Source organism: Melopsittacus undulatus, chromosome 5 (genome assembly GCF_012275295.1).
Source record: "Melopsittacus undulatus isolate bMelUnd1 chromosome 5, bMelUnd1.mat.Z, whole genome shotgun sequence".
NCBI classification, from domain to species: domain Eukaryota; kingdom Metazoa; phylum Chordata; class Aves; order Psittaciformes; family Psittaculidae; genus Melopsittacus; species Melopsittacus undulatus.
The window spans coordinates 14,278,555-14,303,238 of record NC_047531.1 but is presented as its reverse complement, the minus strand read 5'-3'; the positions used below and the strand labels follow the sequence as shown (position 1 = coordinate 14,303,238).

At 35.9% G+C, this 24,684-nt stretch overlaps 1 protein-coding gene across 1 annotated transcript in view; it reads left to right on the top strand.

Moving 5' to 3' along the window:
• The window catches only part of DOCK4 (dedicator of cytokinesis 4), a 243,440-nt gene that overhangs the window by 93,012 nt on the left and 125,744 nt on the right, over positions 1-24,684 (top strand). Inside the window, exons 6-10 of the mRNA XM_034063029.1 lie at positions 240-388; positions 1,689-1,773; positions 3,813-3,964; positions 22,984-23,065; positions 23,686-23,746. Of these exons, the coding sequence (XP_033918920.1) occupies positions 240-388; positions 1,689-1,773; positions 3,813-3,964; positions 22,984-23,065; positions 23,686-23,746 (529 nt within the window). The remainder of the gene's footprint in view (positions 1-239; positions 389-1,688; positions 1,774-3,812; positions 3,965-22,983; positions 23,066-23,685; positions 23,747-24,684) is intronic.

Genomic DNA, 24,684 nt, shown 5'->3' with positions numbered 1-24,684 from the left:
GACTTGTTATGAAATTTTGCAATGAGTGTGGTGCAAAGACAGGGTCTGAGGGAAACTCTGAAACAATTCTACACACGCAAACGCATGCAGATGAAATATGGTCACAATACGATGGGGTGAAAAAACTCCAAGTAGGGGAATTACTAGTGAGTTTTCTTAATTTCTCCTCCTTATCTGTATTCATTAGGATTGTCAGCTTATACAGGTAATGTAAAGGCAATTATATTTTTATGTCACAGAGGAATGAGGGGGATCTCTTTCACCGACTGTGGCACATAATGAATGAAATCCTAGACCTGCGGAGGCAGGTCCTTGTTGGCCATCTCACCCATGACCGAATGAAGGATGTCAAGCGACATATCACTGCTCGTCTGGATTGGGGCAATGAGTGAGTAAATATAGTAATAAATGAAAATAGCGTAATCTAATTATAAGGCTCATTGTAGAATGTTGAAATAAGGAGCACCTCTGAGAGGTGTTACTTTGTGGTTTTTTTTAATGGACTTTCTCCTTCATTGTTTTTCTGCCCACTTTGTTTTAACAGAGAAAACTGACTTGCCATTTTATTTTGCCTTTTTTCCTCAAGTTATTTTACATAGCAGCGGTATTGTCTACAAGAGAATTGCACTGGAATATCTACAGGATCCTTTTCCATCTTTTTAAAACACACCTGTCCAGATTCTGATGTGACACAGTCTGCATACCTATTGTCTTAACTGAAATGATATTGGCTGTCATTGCTTCCTAATTGGGCATCTGTAACATATACCTTGCTACTATGATCTGCATCTTTCTTTTATTAGAATGCAAATAAGAGCTAAGGCAAATTGTATTACTTAAAAAAAAAGAGGCAACAAAAAGGTTAAAATAACTCTTCGCATTTAGGACCTGTTTCCAAAGTCTTTTCCTTACCCTATTTTTTTTTTCAGTTAAATTCTGACTAAATGCTGTACTATTCAGTAATAGAATGAACTGAATTTCAGGGCTTTCTGCAGCTACTGCTACTGGAAAGTCTAAATACCTAACACTGTGGAAGAACTGTGATTAACTGCTGCTTAGAATTTTGTGCCAACAGAATTGAATTGTGATGGTTTTGGAAGTGCTCAGTTCCTATTTAAAAACATATTTTTAAAAAACATTCCAATCTCTTTATGTTTTTCTAAATTCCACATGACTGCCGCATGCGTGTTCTTAATCTTTATTACTTGCTGCTGTGCTGAAAATAAGTATTATTCCTAATGATTCAAGTTCATTTCATTATTGTGTTCAGGGGATACAGCAAGGCAGCTTTGATGTCATCCAGTCAGAATTAAAAATAAGCTAATGTTTTGGATTTTCTTTCTACATTCTTTTCTGCTGTTGTCATTCAAATTGACAATACTAGTACGATTCACATTGTGCAACATCCACAGTAGTACAAAGGACAATATCCATTATACATTGTCCACAGCGTGAAACAGATTTAAAAATTCTGGAAAAGCATATTCTACTAATGTTACAAAGTGAAGAAAGTGGAGGAATCATCTGTGAATGGCGAATAGCCAAAACACCCAAACCCAGCTGTAGAGTACCAATTAATGTATATGTTGTTTTTAGGAATGTTTCTGTTAAATGTAAGTAGAAGCAACAGGTTAATGTGTTTCCTTTATATGTAGAAACTACTTACTGTTATTCCATTTCTCAAACAGACAGCTGGGACTTGACTTAGTTCCAAGAAAAGAGTATGCTATGGTGGATCCTGAAGAGATCAGCATTACGGAGCTTTACAGGCTGGTATGTGATTGTAGTACTCAGTACATTTGCTATGAAATTTCATGCTGCTCTTTTGGTAGTAGCTTTCTTCTACTTACTCAAAAGTACTTTTTTTATTGAATAAACTGGTATTTCATAGTGCAATGAGTTTTACTATGAGGAGAGAAGTTAACTTTTGAACAGTTATGTCATATCTGTATCTGTATGAGGTGCTTTGATTTGATAGAAGGGCAATGAAACTGTTGAAGGTCCTAGAATCCAAGTCTCATGAGGGACAGCTGAGGGAATTGGGTTTGTTTAGTCTGGAGAAAAGGATGCTCAGGGCTGACCTTATCGCTTTCTACAACTCCCTGAAAGGAGGCTATAGTGAGATGTGGCTTGGTCTCTCAAGTAACAAGCAACTGGACAAGCAGAAATGGCCTCATGTTGTGCCAGGGGAGGTTTAGGCTGGAAATCAGGAAAACATTCTTCACTGAAAGGATGCTCAGGCATTGGAGCAGGCTGGCCAGGGAAGTGGTAAAATCACAGTCCCTGGAAGTGTTAAAAAAAATAAAATTGGATAATGCCCTTAGTGACATGGTTTAGTGGTGGACTTGGTCCTATGATAAAGGTTGGAATTGATGATCTTAAAAGTCTTTTCCAACCTAGTTGATTATATGATACCAAATCTGTGTGTACACACATGCTTATTTTATATGTTGTTAAAAGTTTTGTGTTCTAAGTTATCATTAAAATTATTACTGTTAACATTAATTTAATTATCAATAAAAGCTTATGAGACTCTTTTTCATTAGTTTTACTTTGCCCATGAGTCCTGTTAGATAAGACTTATGGAAATATAATCTTTTACTCATGGTACAAGTATTGTCACAATTAATCATACTGGGCTATTGGTCTTTTTTAATATATTAATTTAAATAGCAGTTAAATTGCATAGAAAGATCTCCTTTGGGTATAAAAGCCCATCTTCACTTACTAAAACCAGCACTGATATTTCTTATTCTGATTTAATCTCCAGTGAGGTCTAAGAAAACTTAAAATTCGTTTATGTGGGCTTTGGGTCTTATTTAAGTACTGCAGCTGTTCTGAGCCTTACTTGCTTCCGGCTACCTAAATTTTATTTATACCTTTTGTATTTAAATATAGAATAAAGCAAAAATATAATGCTGTAATTTTATATGGAGCTGAAATTATCTTTATAATTTTTAACTACTTGTGTTGATAATTTGTCATGTCAAGCCTAACAGTAATTTCTTAATGCTAGAATCAGTATATCTCTGGGCAGTTTCAAAGCCATATGTAATTGTATGGAATCCTGTTGAAGCACTAGATGAAATACAGTGAGGAACCATTAATCATAAGAAGAAACATACAGAAGAAGAATAACTGAGAAAACTAGTAATGGAACTCATGGAGTGCACTTTCAAAAATAAAGGGGAAAAAAAAAGCCCACGATAACCTCAGTTTGAAGATAATTAGCTTAGAAATAGTGGTGTTAAAAATGATTTTTGGTACAGTGTAAGAAAGAAATAGTTCAATTTAATATTGTCATATTCTTAATGGGTGATTAAAATAGTGAAAGTATAAACTGAAGTCAAAACAAGATAATTTAGGAGCTCCAATACAGCAGTCTGCCAAGGACTGATTTTTTTGGGGGGTTTTTTTTTTGTTTTTTTTCAAATTTAAAATGCTGATGTTTAGTCTTCTGCAGAAATATTTTTTGTGTGTTTGGATACTAGAATATCATATCGTTAACTATTTAAACCAGCTGTAAAATACTATGTTGTTAAAGCACAAAGCTTTAAAATGGCTTAGAATTTTCAGACTAGTAAAAAGGTAAACTACTAGAGGTTACTGATTTTCTCTTAGAGATAATGATGATGCAGTACAACACTGGAAAAATCACTTCCTTGTGTTCTCCTTCTCAGATACAAACAAACAAAATTATTACAAGTTAATACTGATTAAGAAAGTAGTTCAGTATTACATTTTTTATGTCTTTTTGTTCTGAGATTTTGACTGCTAATTCAAACTGGCTGCTGTGTTTGGGGTACTTCTAGATGGAACATCGTCATCGAAAAAAAGACACACCAGTGCAAGCTAGCAGCCACCATCTTTTTGTTCAAATGAAGAGTCTGATGTGCTCCAATCTGGGAGAGGAACTGGAAGTAATCTTCTCACTCTTTGACAGTAAAGAAAATCGGCCCATCAGGTACCACATGATTTTTCACTGGAATACTGATTTTACATAAGTTTTATCATTATACAGTGTCTGTTTTGATCCAATTAACTTTTAGAAGAAAGCAGAAGATAATTTTTTCCTTCATTTTGAAATTCAGTTTCAAAATTTAATAGTTTGCAGTATCATTTTAGGTTTAAATAATGTATATGTATCTGTCTTTTTTACCAATTTCTGTTTTCAGTTGGTTTTGCTTGTGTGGGAACATGTATGTGTGCATACAGAGTGAATGTTAGTTTTGTGACCTAAAGGTCATTTTTCAGTACCTATTATTTTCCTTTCTCCTTACCAGTGCACATTCAAAACACAGAACTGTTTCTTGCTCTGTACTCTTTACGAGATTAATTCTCCAAGGTACAGGAGACTGGAGGGCTGCCCTCAGTCAGTGAATTAAGAGAATTTTTATGAAAGGAGCTTAAACTTCAGTGAGGAGGTCCCTTCTTCAGTGAAACAATCAAACCCAATTTCACTTCCACTTAGGGTTGGTTTGACCTCTTTTTTCAACTGGGAGCTGATCCCAGAACCATTCGTTTTCTGTTTGTCCTGGAGCTTAAATTCTGTGAGAGTCCTGATAACCTTGGAATTTTTAAATATTCCGTAGGTATTTCTATTTCCAGCTTATATCTGGCCAAGAGAGAGAACAGGGGAGTGAACAGTAGCAGAACCACTATGAATTTAATAAATACAAACACAGGAGAAGAGCAGAGTTAGCTCAAGACTCTATTAAATACTGTTTGAGGAATATGCCAGGAAGATTGAATCATTAAATGCTTGTGCAATGGTGATGGGTGTGGTGGATTGACCCTGTCTGGCCATCAAAGCCACTGTATCACTCCTGTCCTCAGCTGGACAGGGAAGAAGAAATGTAACAAAAGGCTCATATGTTGAGATAAGTCCAGGGAGAGATGGCTCAGCAATTACTGGCAAAGCAGACTTGATTTGTGAGAAAATTAATTTAATTTATTACCAATCAGATCAGAGTAGGATAATGAGAAATAAAAACAAATCTTAAAAGTACCTTCCCTCCCCTTCTTCCCAGGCTTAACTTTACTCACAATTTTCTCTGCCTCTTCCCCTGAGTAGCACAAGGTGATGGGAAATAGCAGTTGTGGTCAGTTCAGCAAACATTGTCTCTGCTGCTCCTTTCTCCTTAGGAGAAGACTCCTCACACTCTTCCCCTTCTCTCACATATTCTCACTCCTCTCTTCTGACTGCTGCTGTGCAGATTTCCCCCTTCCCCCCAGCTGTTATCCCAGAGGCACTACCCCGTCACTGATAGGCTTAGTCCATTTTGGAGCTGGTTGCATTGGCTCTGTTGGACATGTGGGAAGTTTCTGGCAGCTTCTCACAGAATCCGCCCTGTAGCCCTCCTGCTACCAAAACCTTTCCATGTAAAGTCAGTGCAATGGGAGATCACCTTCTGGTCACAAGGCTCCCATTCATAATTTGCTGCTGGTTGGCCATTGTATTCTTCTCTGCCCTCGTCACAATAGGAGGAACATGTTTTGGAAGCAGCAAACATTATCTGATTTAAGACTGGTAATTGAGAAATAGAAGACTAGACTTGAAAACAACAAAAAAAAACCCACTTCTTTCAGCCTATTAATATGGTAAAAGCTGTTATTCAAAATGTGTACAAAGCCATGACTTGTCATCTTATGGCAGTACGAATTTGGGGAACTGTGTAGAATTTGTGCTGAATCTGACAAATTATGTTTGTGCTTTGTAGTTGGCCAAGATACCTAACCAGTGCTTTGAATAATATATTGAGTAAAATGATTTTTATTGTTAATGAGATCATATATATCCAACTATTGCTACAGTGTTTGCTAAATACTGACACTTCATTCTGGCCTGCATTTTGGAAATTAGTCCCAAAATTGCAGTTTCCTATCGTTACTGAGACGTCAGTGTGCACCAGGGCACATCTTCTGTGTTCACTTCAGTAAATGCCCCAGCAAGTAGTGGATTTAGGAGAGAGCTTCATTGACAGAAAACAATTTGGGTGTTATGGATTGCTGAAAAGAAGTTTATGACAGTAGTGGTGGTATGAAAGCAAATGGATTGGATTTCATGTTCACATGAAAGCACAAATTCTAGAGCTGTTAGTCACATGCTTGCTGTGATCTGTCCTTCAGTTATTGATTCCTGACTCCAGTGTATGTTTGCAGCTGCTTTACTATATGTGAACTTCTTCATCCTCTTACTGGCAAACCTTGAAGAAGTGTGTTGCCATGAATCCAAACTGTCTTCTAGGGCATGCGGGGACTGGGAAGATGAGCTCTGTGAAGGTGGTTTAGAACTATCTGCAAAACAAACATACATACACCCCCAGAACAATAAAACCACAACGAAAAACCCTTCCAAGAAACAAATGGGTATCTTTCAGCTTGTTGGAAAAGCTGAAACCAAAAGAATTTTCACAAAAGCAAATTAGATGCAATGTATATCTGTACCACAGAATGAACTTTGGAATGCAGAAATGTCCAAGCTGGAGATTTATGTGGTCTTTCTGGGCTAGACCTGGAAGTGATATAACCAGGTTATCACAGAGTTAAACCAAAGTTAGCTGGTCTTGGTTTACAACAGAAAGCTATGAGGAATTTTTGTTCAGTACAAATATGTGGGATAGTTCAGGGGTCTTTACTCCCTGGCAGATGCACACATGAAATGAAAAGGCTCCCTCAGAAAGATGATGTATGAGAGAAGACAGCGTCTATGCTCCCCACCTACTGCAGTTCACACCCTTCAATGATACCAAAGCCTGCTGTCAGTAATAGAGTTCTGGAGCCTGGATGTGCACTCTTTTACTCATTTCTGATGAAAGTGCAGGTCAAAAGCTGTATGTGGAAACACCTTAAGGTCTGTCTCAACCTAACTGTCTCAGGTGTCCACTGGTTTCCTAAGTCATTGTCTTGTGGTCCAGTATAAAAATGCAATGAAAAAAAATAGATGAAACTTGCAAATAGCACAGACAAATTTAAGAAACTATACATGATCATTTCTTTTAGGAATTAATTTAGGAAATTGCCTTAAGAATAGCAGTATATGAATACACATGACTTAAAACGCATTTCTTCAAATCAATACTTATGGTATTAGAATTCTGGGGGTTTGTTTCTTTGAACTTTGTTGCTTTTTAGCTCAAGTTTCAGTCTGCCAAGCACTATTTTTGTACCAAGCTTTCCTTGGGTGGGTAATCCTGCTTCTTTAAATGAAACCATTTGAATGCATAATGTTAAGTACAAGCTCACAGGTGACTTTTATGTGGGTTCTAACATAATAGTCATTGTCCAGCTGATATAAATTGACATAAGGCAAGTGATCTCCATAGCCTCTTAAATTTGGAGAGAGTGATAATAGCAGAATTGAGATTTTAATGAAGGGACTTCAAATATTTTTCTTCAGACTAACTTAGCTTCTTATTAGGTGTACCTGCATATGTGAAATTTCTCTATATATCTTCTTTCATTTTTTGTAACCTCAGGTTTATGCAATTAAAACAGCAGCTTTAAAAGATTATTGAAGGACTAGAAGGAACATTATCTGATTATTTTTTTTTAGATTGGTTATATATCTTTTTCCACAGCTTTTTTTTTGTTATTGCCTGTTTCATACATTCAGCTGTTTGAGCAGAAATATTTGTTCATGTGCCATGGTTAAACTGAATTGCAATTGTAGGTACTGGATGGGGCAAGTATCTACAAAAAGGAATGTAAAGCTTTAGGAAGTTTGAGTATAGCAACTTCATTTATAGTCCAGCTCCAGGCTAATGCAAGAAAAAGCAGCCTGTGGGTAGGATGCTCTAGATCAGATCAGTTAGCAACATTCAGAAAGAAACATAGCATGTTTGAGCTCACAGCTCACCTGGTTTCTTCATGGTACTGTCCTGCAAGGAATGATAGTATGTGAATGATATTTTGTGACATTTTCCTGAGTGAGATTATTTTTAATGTGTTAGTATAAATCTCTCTTTCATTCAATTTTGTGTATTTATACAACAGTGATAAAAGGGAATAATTTTTATTAACATGCATAAATGAATTTGATTTTGTGAGAGTGACTTGGCAAATTTGCAGGTATTGATTTTTCTGTTCAGCTGTAGTGTTAAATAGTTTGTAAGGCTTTGAGTGGTCTCTTCCTTTATTTTGAAAATATCTGAGTTATTAAGAATGTGGGTAGCATGTTAACCATGTGGAAAAGTCTGTACTTTGGAAAAAACAAGAGAAAGAGGAAAAGAAAGTTCTTGGTAACAGAGGGAAGGTTATAGTTTAACAGCTGAGCTTTATATTAAAGTGCAAGAGCAAGGTTGTCCTTAGGCCACTGTAGAGTTGAAGTTTTATATGGCAACATTAAGAACTGATCAGACTCAGAATGCAGGCATTGAACAATGAAAGGTAGCGAAACTTTGTGTTGTTGTTGCTATAGTTATATATTCTCTTTGAAAAAAGCATGCCATAGCAAGTGAGAAAAACCAAGCAGAAAAAGCAGAAAGCACAGTGTGATACCAGTTCTTGCATTTGACTGAGTTGGAACTACAATTGTGTATCTAACAAAAAAATATAACATCATTACACGATAAAAACGGATTAAAAGAATATAGATGTTTAAAGTACAAAGAAATCTAGATATCAGATTGAAGACTATGATCCTAAATATCATCACACAGTTTGTCTCAAATTCTTATGACCCATGTGTTTTGTCACAGGAACTAATCTATTAAGTATTCTCAGCGGGGCTGGATTCCAACATGGTGCTATATTAGCCACTGTTTGTCTTTGTAAAGACAACCAGGGAGGAAAAGGAGAATAGTAATAGTTGTAATTTCCTTTAAACTTTATACAATATCTTAATGTTGATTGCTGTAGCTTAAAGACAGTCCAGACCCCCTGGCAGATAGGTAACAAAAATGTAAATATTCAAAGCCAGAGCAAGAAACTGAGCATGGGTCTTTGTTTTCTTAAAGAAAACTCCAACTTATTGATATAAAACTGTTCTTAGTACACTCATGTTCCTCTTTATGTAAATAAATAAATTAAGAAAGAAAACCTGAAGTGGTCACCACATGCTTTGTATTGAAATTTAGTGTTTGACATTTGCTCTTTTTCGTCAACTTGTATTTCTCTGATTAGTTGTGCTTCATTAGAAAAGAATTTGTTCTGAAAGAACACGAAAGTATGTCTTCATGGTGGAGGCAACATGCTGTCAGGCGCTGGAATCTGAGTGGGTGGAGGTATCTTTCTGTAGTCATGAGTAAGATGCTAAGATTAAGACACAGGCCAATGCTTTGCATTTTATTTTTGTTTTATTTTAGAAGGTTGATGAATAACTGGATTTTAGGATTGGGATCCAGCTCCAAAGGCATGTAAACCTAAGATCTTTATGTGAATTGCATGTCTAGATTCCTGTTACAATCTACAAGAGACTTAGTTACAGTCAGTGAAACAAGGAAACCAATTCAGCTGATGAAATGTCTGCGTCCTCTTTAGGGCACATCGGATAGCTCTTTAGAATCCATAGACTCTATTACCTGAAGAGCTGCTTAGCTTCCGCTGAAGTAATTTTGAGCTGTAACCATCCTTTTTTTTTTTTTTTTCTTTTGTTTTCTGTTCTGTTATATTAGATCTCAGTAAAGTTCAAGCCTTCAAGTTCATGAATTCATGAAGGATATAGATATTCAATATTAGTTATCTGGCTTCTTGACATTAACTCCTCAGAGTGGAATCCTTAAGGTGAAACACTCTGAATTTGCTCTTAAAATGTTTGTGAACGATTTAGAGTAGATGGATCAAAAATAAGTGATAGAGGTAGGTACAAATTTGCAGTTCTTGCTTCAGTGAAAGAAAGCATGGTCTGTGTGTCTCTTGTTATTATGTTGTGATAGGCAATGCACATGTTCAAGGAATATTTTTCTAAACTAACATACAAATTGATGCTGTCATATGTGACCTACCAGTGTAGTCACTAGGGTAGTACCTTTTAAAATAAGTAAGAGATGAAAATTAGAACCATTAAACCATTATTGTAGTTTTGGTAATGTGCCTTAGTATGCCTTTAGTGATTTGAATAAAAGAAAAATTAGGTAAATTTATAACTAGATTATTCTCAATTAAATATTTTTTTTTTCATTTTAAAAGCATGGATAAGTGCTCATCATTTTTCTCAGTGTGTACTAAGAATTAGATAATAATATGTTTTTCCAGTGAGATGGGAGGAACTGTGATGTTGAAATGTGTTAGTGATTTGCCCAGAGAAGAAATCTTATGTCAGATAATGACAGAAAAATCAGTGTAATGCTTGGGGTTCTTTTTGACCTTCAGACTTCCTAACTAAAGATTTCTCTAGATTGGTAGCAGCTGTGATGCATCACTTGCACCTTAGTGTGATCAGCACCCACTTTGGGCAGCAGGGTTTTTTGCTGTCAAGTCTTGTAAGCTAGAGATAAATGTTCTTTTGTATCACTTTGCCATTTTTTTTTTTTGTTACAGTATGGGACTGTACTTTTCTCCAGGTTTTGTTGTTGTTGTTGTTGCTGAAAATTGCTATTAAAAATAACTATTCCTTATTGTCTTGGCATCCACAATAATATCAGTTCTGTTGTATTCAGGTAGGCATAAGAATAAAATACAGGTTTATTGATTACTTTATTGTTATTAATAAACAATAATATATATTACTTTGCAAACTGTTTCTGTATTGATATAATTGTCTAATGTGTGTCTTCATACTTTAAAAGGCTTTTTTTGGACATGAATATTCTACTTTCATTATAGAAGCAGGAAAACTGTCAGTATTTAAGTCAAGTAATTAAATCTGAGTGATGACATGCTTATGCACTTGATACATTAAGACTATGGCTGCAAGTCATTCAGTGTCTACTTAATTGGTGCATACTAATTTCACTTGACTATGCATGCATATGTATATCTCCATATTTTCTAGTTAAACTAGCTGTTAGGAATAATTTTTTTCTATCACTTAGATTAACAATAAACAGCTGTAGTCAGCCCTTGATTACTAGAGTTTTTCCTGGTGTGTTCTTGTGTCTTGTTCCATTTGCCTTCCCTTCTTTCTGCTTTGCAGTTTCCTCTCTTAAAATGATAACAGCCCCTGATTAGGACGGAGTAAATTTGTGAATGATACAGCTTTAACATGGTACAACCATAGTTCTTCGGTTTGTGTGCTCTTATATTTTCGAACCTTACATTCTTCGTTTGTTAAGGTCACAAGCTCTGTTTGTGTATTTTCCAGTTTCTTTGTGCTTTAAGACTGTAAAAAGCTATCTTGAGGGCACTTTCCTTTGTAGAACTGATTGCAATATTAGAATCTTAAGGCAAAATTCTTAGCATACACAACTGTAGTGTTACTGTATTTGGAAACTGGGAGAGGTCCATGATCACATCTCCTCTTGAGATTTTTCTGTCTTTCAGTTCAGTCCTGTTTTCCTGGCTGTTGCTGAGCTTTCACTTAGAGTTGCGCAACATCTTAGTCTGTTTCTAAAGGATATAACCTCAAACACTATCTAGATCTATTGAGAGTCCAGGTGATAGTGTTGTTAAGAAATACTTTTATAAAATCTGCTCTTTAAATCTGGCATGTTCAACAAATGTTTGACAAAAGCAAAATTGGAAGGAGTTATCAATTTAGTACTGAATTTTGAAGGACTATTTTTATATCAAATAATTTTGTTATAAGTAGATGAAGAGTTGGAAAGTCTAAGACTTCTGTCTACTTCAGCAAGTAGGGCCAGCCAGTAGGAATGAATCTGTAGGGCAACAGTTCATACTAAGCCCAGTGATGAGGCTTTGAGCAACCTGATCTAGTGAAGAGTCTCTCTGTCCATGGCAGGGGAATGGGCAATCTTTAAGCTCCCTTCCAACCCGAACCATTTTATGATTCTATGATAAAAATATGTAAATGCTTTCAGTAGTTTACTTTGGACTAACTCTTGTGCTCTTGTGGTATGGACTGAGTGTCAAAAGCGTATGTTCCAGTTCAGTTTTCTGCAGAAGTCCAGTTCACTAGCTTAAACTGTTCTGGATTGTGAATCAAAGTATGAAGACAATCAGATTTTCTTCAAAACCAAACAAGTGATTCAAACTAATGTGGTCATGTAGATTGTAAAATAGTGTATATGCAATGGGTATTACAGGATTATAGTTAAAATGAGAGAAATTTTTGTAAAACATAAATTAACCCAGCTTACTTAAGTAATATTTTACTTTGGGAGAGAATTGATTTTTTAGCCATTAGAACTACATAACAATAACAGTTTCCAAGTTAAAAGGGATTACAGACATCTGAATGAAGTTGATTGAATATGAGGTGCAATTACATAAAAATAACTAAATGTAAAGGAGACTAGAGTGTAAACTTTAGTTTAAAGTGTATAAACTAAGTGTGTTAGGTAAAGGAGAACACATTGTTATTGCTCCAGAGGAAGACTGAAAATGTGTATTTTCAACATTTCATCAGAATACAGTGATCCTGTGTTCTGATGCTCTTTATTAGCTGCTTTATAATTCTGTTGCAGTGTGAGGTCATTTATGAGATTTGTGAAGTTTTTGGGGTTTTTCTGTTTCTAAGAAATTATTAGTAACTTCTGTAATGTTGGAATATGAAGATGCTTAGATTTTCAGCATTTAGGGTACTGAAGAGTATGGTGATGATTGTTGCTTCTGTTACCAGCACAAAAGTTAATGGAATGAACCTCTCTTCCTGCAGTTAGATCACACTTATAGAGCCAGTAGTACATACTTCAACATATTAAAGTTATTAGTTTTGTAGTGGCAGATCTTTGCAGTAATAAAAGACATCTGATGATAGTACGTGCTTTTCTCCCACATATATTTATATCATTTACCCAATTCAACAGTGGCGGCAGTGATGATCTTAGTGTAACCAGGGGCCCCATTTATACTGGAGCTTTAAACACCAATCCTTTAATCAAAACTATATTGATTTTTCTTTTCTTTTTTTTTTTTGTTTTTAATCAGATCCCAGAAAGATCCCACTTATCAGCTTTTAATAGAATCAGTTTAATGAGTTACAAAGGACAAAGAAACATCTTAGCTGTTTTCCAGACAGTGTGCATTATTACTGAGGCTCTGGTAACTTTATTTCTTGCCACAAGAATATTCTGCTTTCATAAAAAAGCAAAACAAGAAACCAAAACCCCAAAGAAAATATTTACCAGGTGACCCTGTTCAAAAAATCTGATATCCCGGTATCCTCTGAAATGCATACCTTTCCAGTGTAGATACAGTAGGACTGTTCATATCTGTAGCATATTGCTATGCTTTTTTAAAGTACCAGCAACACTGGGCAGTGTACTATGAAAAGGGGAATGTATGGTAATAAGCCTGCTGCTTGCATTTCTTCAATTCAGTCTGCAGACCCTGTTCTTGGCATTGATGAGCATGCATAAGAATGCTGCATTGTCTCCTGCCCAGAGTCCCAGTTGCTTTACTGACCTTCACATTTCTTGTAGTTTGCTGAGATATGTCAGCTTACTGCTGTAGAAATTATTTTTCTTTAACCTGCAATGTGACACACAGTTCTTGTGTAGCAGTGTCTCTTTACACCATTTTCTTCACTTTTTAATTTTTTTAAATAGCAATGCTATTAATAGGACAATTTCAAGGCAGCACTTCAGAAAGATGGAGTGCAGTAAGATTTTCTTTTATTGATACACACTTTGTGTCTGTGTCAATATGATATGAATGTATTATCAGAAATGATTGGTACCTCTGGCCCCATCTGTGTGAGGAGCAGAGATAGGTTGGTGTGCTAATCCTTTTCCTATCACCTTGAACAACCTTGTTTGTAACTATTGTATTGCCCTCAAATGAGTACAGATTCTTAAGCAGCACAAAGAGGAATAGACTGTTTATCCAAGGCCAACAGAAGCAAACTGCATTTTCTATTCTTTAGATTATATGCTTAAAAATTGTGTAAACTCCAGACCGTGTCAAAGACTAAGATTACCTTTCCTTTGCTTTACTCTCAACCTCACCTTTATAGTGACATTCATACCCATCATCAGTCTTTTTATGCCTTTCTTCTTTCTGTTGTGCTATTATTTAAATCAATTAAATCACCTGCCCAAATCTGAAATCCACGTATTATTGATCAAAATATTTTATACTTTGTGTTCTAATTTTTTCTTTTTTCTTGACCCCCCTACAAAACGAACAAACAAAACCCAAACAAACCAACAAACCAACAAAAAAAAAACCAACAAAAAAAGCACAAAACCCCCATAATATCAGTTTTTCTCCCCTTAAGAAAAAGAATACTCCCTTTCCACCTTATTCTATGAAAATCTTAAAGGATTCTGGTACAGTGAGTGTTTAAAGGCATTTTTTGCAAAGTCCATCAGCATCTTCAAACTTGAGATCTGTTGTTTTAGTACAGCTCAATGAATCCGACTTTTAATCATCTCTGTAACTAAAGTTTGCACAACTGACTACTGTTAATTTTTAATAGTCAAAACAACAGCAGGGAAGGGCTTGGATACCTGTTGAGTCAAGATGACAGTACATTTCTGTTTCCCACAAGGCTTACTACAGAGAACCCAAGATGTCTGTCTTCAAAGATATCCCTGTGGCCTCTCTTGAGCAGGAGCTCAAAGGTTCAATATTACTTTAAGCTTTTAAGTGAGTTGCACTTGAGTTTCAATATCTAGTTCACTTAGGATCAGTGCTCCAGAAATCAGCACTCTAAATGCAGGAGACTTGAATAGGTAAATTCTTCGTTACTTCTAAACAGTGTTGAACACTAGACTACAAAGGAGGTGGTGAATATATTTGTGAAGCTGTAGGGTGTGTACTCAGTACAAGGCTACGGAAGTTATTGAAAAAGTCTGGGAGAAGAATGCTATATGACTAATCATCCTCTGGCTAATTAAGATTATGTCACATGTTGTGAGGGACAATGTATTAATTACAGTCATTTGTAACTTCAGGGCAAGTAAAGACAACTGTTCAAGTGTTGAAGTTTGACAGTTATTAACTTACAGAAGTGGAAGATGGAGATAAATGTGTAAAGAACAAAAAATTAAAATAAACCAAAATTAAATTAATTTCTATGAAGGCCCAAATGACCCAGCTTGATTACTTGTGCTGCCTTTATGTGGTACTTTCATACAATGAGAAAATCACAGTTGATGTTTAAAGCAAACTCCAGAAATCATCTATCTAAGACCCCTAGAGTTGCTAGGACAATGTCCAGAGGGCTTTTAAATATCTCAAAGGATACAGACTCCACGACCTCCCTTGGACAACCTGTGCCTTCAGCAAAGAAATTGTTTCCTGATGATCAGAGGGAACCTCCTGTGTTTCAGTTTGTGCCCATTGCCTCTTGTCTTGTCACTGCTTATCACTGAAAAGGGCTTGCTTCTGTCCTTTCTGCACCCTCCCTTCAGTTTGTATATATTAGTAAGATCCCCTCTGAGCCTTCTCCAGTATAACAGTCCCAGCTCTCTCAGCCTTTCCCTCCAGTCCATTAATCATCTTCCTGGCCCTTCTTGGATTCTCTCTAGTGTGTCCATGTCTCTCTTGTACTGGGCAGCCCATAATGGTACCCAATACTCCAGGTAGGGGCACTTTAAAACCAGATTTGGAAATAATTGTAGATGGTGCAGTGTATTTCAAATGTAAAAGCTGGAGAGGGAGGGAGAAAGAATTTTTATATATGTGCATAGATGCATGCATGTTAGTTGATACTCAAATTTTCTGCTCCTGTATGTAGAGTAGCTGATTGTTCGATGTTTCAGTTTTGTGTTTCTGAATGTCATGGAATTCAGAGGCTTTATTAATAAATAACCTTGCTTAAAGAGAGGGTTATCTATGAAAATTAATATCATTGTGGGCAAGTAAGTGGGTGGGTTTTTTTCTAGTTGTTTAAGGATATTTTACCTATATCTCAGGCTAGGTTACCTGATCCCAGTAGCACAGAATTTCTGTGGAGGAGTGAGGGGCAGAGATCAGACTGGACCTTGTGTTAGTTTTTCTGCAACAGAATTTTTGTAAAGAAAAAGTGTAGTACAACGAAGTGTGCTCATTACAGTTCTGTAGCACATGCTGCACACAATCTAGGCACTTCTTATGTTTTAATCTATCATTAGGTGACAGGCTACTCTGCCTTTTCCCCTTAAAATACTATATTGTAATGTGTATAACCTTTGCTTCTTTAATACTGTTCCTTGGAAATTATTATTCAGATACCTCCTCCTTATCTGTGGATGCTTTTTGTGTTAAAAGTAGTCTGGGATCCTAAGAAGGCATGGAGTTGAGCTAAAGAAGCTAGCAGGGTTTCTGACAGAGCAACCTGTGGGAACCAGAAGCAGTAAACTAGCTCAGGGCTACTTTTCCCTTATAGTATTTGCACAAAAAAATAATCTGTGCTTTTACAGAACCACAGCACAGGGTAGCTCAGTGTTATTTTCAATTATCTATGCAACATGCACAAAAATGTTTCCTCTTGCAAAGTATTAAAACTGTGTTATAGTGAATTATATGAAATCAGTGCATATATATATATATATATATATATAACTTTTAGATGCAGGGGAGATGAAACATCTTGGTTTCCCTGGCTAGCAGACTCCTTTAAGACTCCTCCATTCTAGTTTAGTCACTTATTACCTTGTTAGGTCTCTCTTCAGAAACAAGATAAACCAAAACCAATCTGATTTTATTTACTTCATGCTCATTGAGGAGATAATCCTGATTTTAGCAGGAGGGTTGAAACACCTAGAAGGAAACATAAAGGTCACCTGAGCAAGAGAACAGCCACTGGTCTATTAACAGTCCTTTAAGCATTTGGAATGAAAATGCCTCTTTAGATAGGTGATTTGGTATATGTATTTATGAATGTGGTTGCCAATTTAAAAAAAAATAAATTATTCTTTATATTGAGATACATACATTCAATATATAACCAGGCTTAATTATTTTGTTATTGCCTCTGTTTAAGACAAATGGTAGATTGCCCTTGTGGACAAGAATGTATTTGGTGTGATTGTAACTGGAGGTAAATACTGGGTTATAAAAAGCAGCTTAAAAGAGAAGCCTGAAGCTTCAGGAGCTTCAAAAGCACGCTTTCAGAAAATGTGTCTAATTTTTTCCTGCGATTCATTGTGAGCAAAAGGAATAAGTTTCTTTAAAAAGGCACAAGGATAGGCTAGCAAGAAAATGCTTTTGAAAGGGTTTGAGTTTGTATTTTATGGGGAGACAGAGACTGGTTTTAATCATAACTGTCATATGCTCTCAAATCAACAAGTGCAGAGGGGTTATTGTCAAGTGTGTTAGAAATCAGTTGTATTTCATGATGTATCCATATTCAGTGAAACAAATATACCTAGCTATCTACTGTTTGAAGATTCTTTCTCAAGTATCTTCTGCTTGTGATGGTTGGAGTAAGGGTGCTAGCTAATTTAGATCTTTGATCTGATCTTGTGTAGATAGATGCTTTTTCAAATCAGACAGACCAGCCCAAACAAGAGGAACCTGTGGTATTGATCAGGTCTCATTTGCATTAACAAATAACTTTGTTATTGTTTGTATTGTAAATATTGAAAAGTAATAGGAGAAATAATTGTTTTTTATTCCAGTGATGAAAGCACTGCAAGAGGTGACATGTCTTGCAGCTGGTGGAGCTTACACAATTAGTTACAGAGAAGAATGCAGTGTTAGAATAGGGGTATGTGCACCAACCATGACATGTTTGTGACAGATTTAGGTAGTGAAGAGATAGATTCACCAGCAGTAGGTTTACAGATCATCTTGCTGACACCACGTTGCTGTCACACTGGCTACCAGCAAAAGACATGTTAGTGTCAGCACAAAAAACCAGCCTTGCGGTTTGTAAATCCCCAGGTGGTGATCAATGTGTAGGAGCCCAGGTGCTGTTGGAAGGAGGGGAATTTTCTTAAATGCTATTGTTTCCCTTCACTTTTACCAATAGCTCCCCTTCATGTTTAATTTCCATCTTTGTGAAAAGATACAGCAAATCTGCTTGTATCCATGCTGTTACCTCAGTCAGTGACTAGGATAACAATCAAGACTGTAATTCAGCTTAAAGGATCTGTAGGTCTATGCACTGATAATGCTGTGCTGCAAAATGTTTATCCTTAGTGGCAGGCTTAGCCCACTGTTAGTGAGAGCTTCTGGTCTATGTTGTTACTTTAGTTGCACATGCCTGCTGATAGATTCCAGTATGCTATCTGTCTTTTAAAGCTGTATTGTCTTCCCTTGGCTCACAAAAAATGATGTAAGATTAGCGCTTCCTAACTCTTCAAGAAATGTGTGATGCCACCTTTCTCTTAATATAAAGGTGCAAATATCTAAATAATAGAGTGTCATAAAAATGATTTTCTTCAAGGCTGTCATCAATTAATAGATAGAAGATGAGAGCAGGAGCTTGATGTAGCTACATACGTCTGATTCAGTTTACCTCCCTCCCATCTCTCTTTCTACTTTCCCCTTTACTTTTTAACTTATTAACTGTACAGTTAACAAAGGGGAATTTGGCTTCACAGCATAAAGCTAGTGTTTGAAAATGGTTTTCTTCTTCTCCCTTCATGTTGTCAGCTTGAAGATAATCACTACATCCCTGTAAAATTGTCTTGTTTGATTTATTTTTGTTAGTATTGATGCTTTGATCCTTGATCTGATCTGATTGGCTGACATCTTATTTTTATAGTACTCATTCTACCTTTTCTATCCCCCTTTGCTCATTGCACTTATCTTACAGTTAGAAATTTTGATATGGTTTTTGTAAGGGCATAGCAGAGATAAAATACAGGTACTGACTTACTGTGGAACAGCTTGTACTGCTAAGGCATGTTGGCACATTTATCAGTTATCCTCTGATGACAAAGATACTTTCAAGGCTTTATTATCTTCACTTCGCTAACTTGTGATATGTTGTACCACATTTCTCTGCATTTCCCCACTGAGTATGAGGATAACATTTTACATCTGATCTTGGTTTTATGAAGTCAATGAGCCTTTAGCTGTGAATGAAGTCATACCAGATTCAAGTTCTTAATGAATGTCCATTAATGGTATTCTGGTATGTGATAAATTTGAGCTCGTGAATTATGTGGCAGTATTCTCTTGTTATCTCTCCTATTTACTTTAGAAATCACTGTAATGTATATTTAAGTAGAGAGTATTTGTAAAGATGTCTGAAAACGAAGCTGTACAGAAAACTATGACTATTTAATGACATAGATTTACCACATGAATTTGCCATGTGGTATAAGTCTGGATGATTCTTTTTTTCTGATAGTGTGTTTATAAATCATGGAACAAGCAATCTGTCTTAGACTGGTAAGATGTGACTGGTAACATTTTCTTGCTGATACTAAGGAAATAGGGGTCACTTATGAAAATAGAACAGTCTGTGGCTGCATTTCTTTTAAATGCATACGTTAAGCCTGCAGATTTAGAACACATTGTTGCTTCACTAATACACGGGATGTTACAGTACAAAAATCCCTTGTTGACCTTCTTAAATTAATCTCTCCAGCATTAGTTATTTCCTTATTTTCAGTGGGAAGACAGCAGAGTTTAAATGTGTACAGCATGTTTAAGTGGTAAGATTGGTGCTCATAAAAAATTCATTGCTGTCTAAACTAGACTAAAATCTTCTTAATACAAAAGAAATATATTACTGCTTTGGGGTATTGCTGTGTGTGTTTGCCATATATGCTTGTGTGTAACTGCTGAGAAAACTGCTGTGCAATAAGATACTAGAGCTAGATTTAACCCTCTGGAGTTTTTGCTGCCGTTTGAAGCCAAGCTTTCATATCTTGGGAATTGTCTATTTTATTTTAGGAAAGCTGTTTACTTTCCTCAACTGTTTTCTAACCTGTTTGCCTATATAGAAATCCACAGAAATGGTGTATAAATGCACATGCTCCCTGTACTTAGATAAAACATTGCCATTTTTTTCTCATGATCTCGAAAGTTTGACTGCTTGCTTTTGCTCCCTGATAATGTTCAGTGATACGTTCAGTGGTATTGTGATATGCTTCGAGAAAAAGAAAATCCAAGCACTGAACAAGTGTTAAGATTTTTGCCTTTTGTGTTTGTTGTTTTCAGTTTGTGTTTTTTATCACCACTGGTTCCTATGCTTCAGTCAAACAAAAATTCATATTCAAATGAGGAAATTAAATCTGCATAACCATTACATGTGCAATCAGTGCATTTCTTTGTGGCATGACAAAAGTCCTTGGCTTTTAATTGTGTTGTGAATAATAATCTCATGATCTGTGAGTATAAGCAGAGCTTGAAAAATTTCATATGATAGTGAATAGTGAGTAGGAAGCTTTCAAAAGATATGCCTTTGTTTCTTCAGAATGTAATCTTCAATAAATGTATAATACTCTCCTAGTCAAATTTGGTGTTTGCCAGTTCATAGGTAAACTACGAAGATACATTATCCACAGCAGGACAGTTTCTTGTTGAATGGCATTTTATTTTGAACCCACAGGCCTAGTGGTAGCTTTAAAGACAAAAAAGGTAGTGGGTACACATGTATTACTCTTAAGTAGTTCTACAGACTGAAGGTAAGGTAGTGAAATGCAAAATAACCTTGTATTAGCCAAGCTTCTATTTGGCATGCCAGTGCACTGCAGGCTTCAGTGCACAGAAGCTATATTGTTACTGCTGGAACAAATACTTTGTTCTTTTTATTCAGTTTTGCACAATTCCCAACATAATGGAGTCCTAAACCTTTAGCTACTTTGGTAATATAACTATTAGTTCTTGCTCAATGTACAATAAATTTGTGAGACCTATAAACAAAAGCTCTCCAATTTTTACTGTATTTTCCAAGACTGAAAATGAGCTAAATCTAGATGAAAGGTAAGAATTATTTTGAAAACCATTTTTACATCAACATCAAAATACCAGCTTGTTTCTCTGTAAAAATATACTCTCATAAACAGTCTTTAAAACTCATTTTTAAAGTTTCCATGGAGACCTAAGCTGCAGAAGTTGGCTGTGTCAGAAAACAGATTCTGAGAAAGTCCCATTTCATGCACTTTGATGTATTTGATTTCAACTCTACTGTTCTTAGGTTCTGCCTTTTTATGCTGTCTGATCAAAAAGTTGCATAGCTGAGGATTGCACAAATGTCTTCAAATAACCACAATGAAAAAGTGTTTCTGTAGGTTCAGCCTGGATAGCTGGCACATAAAAAAAAATTAAGCATTCCTCAAGCAAAGCTCTTAAGAAACGTGCTTGTGGGGTAACAGCATCTTGGGCTGTGTCAAGAAGATCATAGCCAGTTGTTTAAGGGAGGCTGTCATCCCCTGCTTGGCGTTGGTTAGACCATGCCTGTTGTAGGTTCTCCAGTGCAAGACTGATATAAATGAAGTGAGGCAGCAGAAGGCCTCACACTGTGCATGAGCTCTGAGAGGCCAGGCTGGGGGAGTGGGGCTTGTTCAGGCTGGAGAAGAAGCAGTTTTGAGGGTAGCTAAGTCACCTGTGTGTACCTACAAGATCAATAACATCAATGGTTCATGGTGGGGTAATGAGAGATAATGGATATAAATCAAAATAGGAGAAGGTCCATCTGGATATAAATAAAAAATTGAGGATGGTTAGACACGAATGTTTGGTTTTTTTTTAAGAATGGCTGTGTGGTCTCTATAACTGAAGGTTTTCAAGACCCAACTGGCTAAAGCTCTGAGCAAGCTAATCTGACCTTACTGCTGACCCTGCATTGAGCAGGAGGAGGTTGGACTCTGAGGCCTTTTGAGGTCCATTTCGATGTGAATGACTGATTCCATAAATGATCGATGCAGGTTTTCTACAAGGCAAATGTTGGTGTAATGAAGATTTAATTAGTCTCTGCCAACTTGGATCTTGTCCAACATATTCTGAGTGATTTTCCAGCTGCATTTTAAAATCCTGTGGATGATACAGAATAGTGGTAAACCATGTTTAGCCTCTGGGATAAGCAGAAGAGGTGGATACAGCTGAGAAAAACCTAGCTGCACTTTGAAGTTTTGCTTCTCATTTGAACATCACAGGGCACCCAGGCTCAAATGTCTGGCCACTGAAGGGGTGAAGACAAACATAACACTTCTGGCTTCTTTGCTTTTCCCATTTTCCAAATCTTTGACTGCAGAAATACAACTGTTACATTTCCTATGAGGCTGTATCTTGGAGAAAATTATCCAAAGCATGGAAAGTTTGCTTTGTTTTTGTTCTGAGTTTGGGTTTTTTTTTTCTTTTTTTCCATAAACTTCCCATGCATATATTACCAAGTTTGCTCGGAGGTTATTCATAATGGGCATACTATCAAATAGGAACATTTTAAAAAAGTAATTTCTCTTTCAGTGGGATATTATGCTCTCTTCTATCCTGAAATAAGAATTCTCTGTATCTCCCTTATAGCAATATTAGTACTTATCTCGTTTAACACTCCACAGTAGATTGCAAAACAGAATTCCGAAAATGAAATTTGCCCTAATGGAGCTTCTAGGTATTTTACAAGACTGCTAATGTCAGTGCATTATAGTGGTATATTTTGATAGGATTAAGTAGGGAAAATGTCCCTTAGGATTATTTTCCCATCTATGAAAAAGAATGTTGGTTGAATACAGGCGTGGCAATGTTGACATTTCTTTAGCCAGAATCGATACCAACATACTACTCATCTAATTTCAGTTCTAGGATAAATGGATTTTACTGCTTGTGTTTCTCTGTGTACTAGGATATACAACATAATTCTTCCAAATGACACTGTCTTCTATTTTATATTAAGTTTTAGTAATTTTGTTAGGTGATTAAGTAAATCACCACCCTTCACTAGTCTTTCCTCTTTTTTTATTGATAAGGCTGAAACTTTTAAAATGGAAATGTTTAATTCTTTTATATCTTGAGGAAGATTGCATCTGGAATTAAGATCCAAATGAGCTGTACTTTGCAGAAGTATTGTTCAATATATCTGTCATATTTGTTTTCTTACAGTGAAAGGTTCTTCTTAAGACTGAATAGAAATGGTTTGCCAAAATGTCCAGAAAAGCCTGAAAGGCACTGTTCTCTCTTTGTGGTAAGTTCTTTCTATTCTCAGTCTTTGTCATATTGAAAATAGAAGCTGAATTAAATTGTTATTCTGTGGGTGACTCAAAACTGCTCCCTGAGCTTGTACAGTGTTATGAACATCATCTGTAAACACTGGTTGAAATATATTGCTGATGTCTCAACTTGAATGTTTTCTGCCAATAGGTGGACACTGACCTAAACTTCCATGTGGGTGTACATACCAGTCCTTCCTGTAAGAAGGACCAGTTAGTTTTCCTCCATGTACTTTTTTTACACTTTTTTTTAGGATTTAGACCACTCTCACTTTCACATTCTTACTTTTTTACTGAATCTTACTTGGAATTGTACAAATGTACTGTTGCTGTTCAAGATATTCAGTAAGTCTTCTGTATCCTCCCACTGATTTTGCTGCATTATAGCATATTCTACCCCATGATATTTTAAGATAGTTGGTTTGTGTGCATGACCACCAATTTAAAGTGTTAAAGGGATGATTTCTTAATGCTGTATAAATGAACTTGCTGTTCATTTATCACTTTCACTGGCAGTAAAAGCAGTGTATAAAGATTTCTTTAAATGTCACATTTTCATCGTGATTCAGAAATAATGAGGTTCTGTTCTTCGCAGGATTTGGGTAGCAGTGAACTCAGGAAGGACATCTATATCACTGTGCACATTATCCGAATAGGTAGGTATAATTGTGAGTAGAAATCTTAAATTTTTTAGTCATGACAGTAAATAAAGAAAAACTGTGTGGGATCATCTATGGGATTTGTTAGATTAGTAAGGCCTTTAAATATTTTTTTTGGGAAAAAAAGAATGCTGTTTTTTGATGGAAAAAATGCTTTTGATTACTCAGTATTTTTTTGGTGTTATTTTTCAAGTGTAATGATAACTGAGGTTAGATGCAGGATATTTTGATACTGTCACATAACAAAATAAAAGTGTCAAATATGAACTGTGTTAAGATGATGGAGTTGTCACTGGGGAGCCCATTCTTGTTCCAAAGAGAGTAATTTCAAGCATCCTTTGTTCACAGAAAAACTTGCCTGGAAATTTAATGTACCTAATTAGTACCTGACATCTGATGCATATCTGAAATTGTTCAGATTAATTTTGTCTTCTATTTGACCTCTTTAAAAATCAGGAGAAAGTCTCAGTAATTTTAATCCCTGATGCTACAGATGGATATCCAGTCTTCTAGAACAATGCAAAGGAAAAGTGTACATTTGTGTTAGGTGTTTATTTTAAGAAGTTATCCTCTGGGCTCTACTGATGTGAAATAATAATCTTAGTGTCTGCTTCTGACCTCTTAGCTGTACTCTTTTCTTTGAAACTGTCTCTAGTTGCATCAGTGCAGTACTAAGTATAACTTTTCTTCCTTTTCTAAAGATATTCTGGTTTGAAATACAGTTGCTTTAATTTGTGCTGAGTTCAGAAAGAACTTGTTACAAAGTAAACACAATTTATGGCTTTGAGGAATAATTTTCCTTGGCATTTTCATGCTGTTTTAGTGTTTCAACAGAATATCAAAATACTGTTTTGGTTTTATTGGCAAGGATTGGGAAATGGTATAATAAACTCTGATGTAAGTATATTTGATAAAGATAAATGCTCTAAAGAACA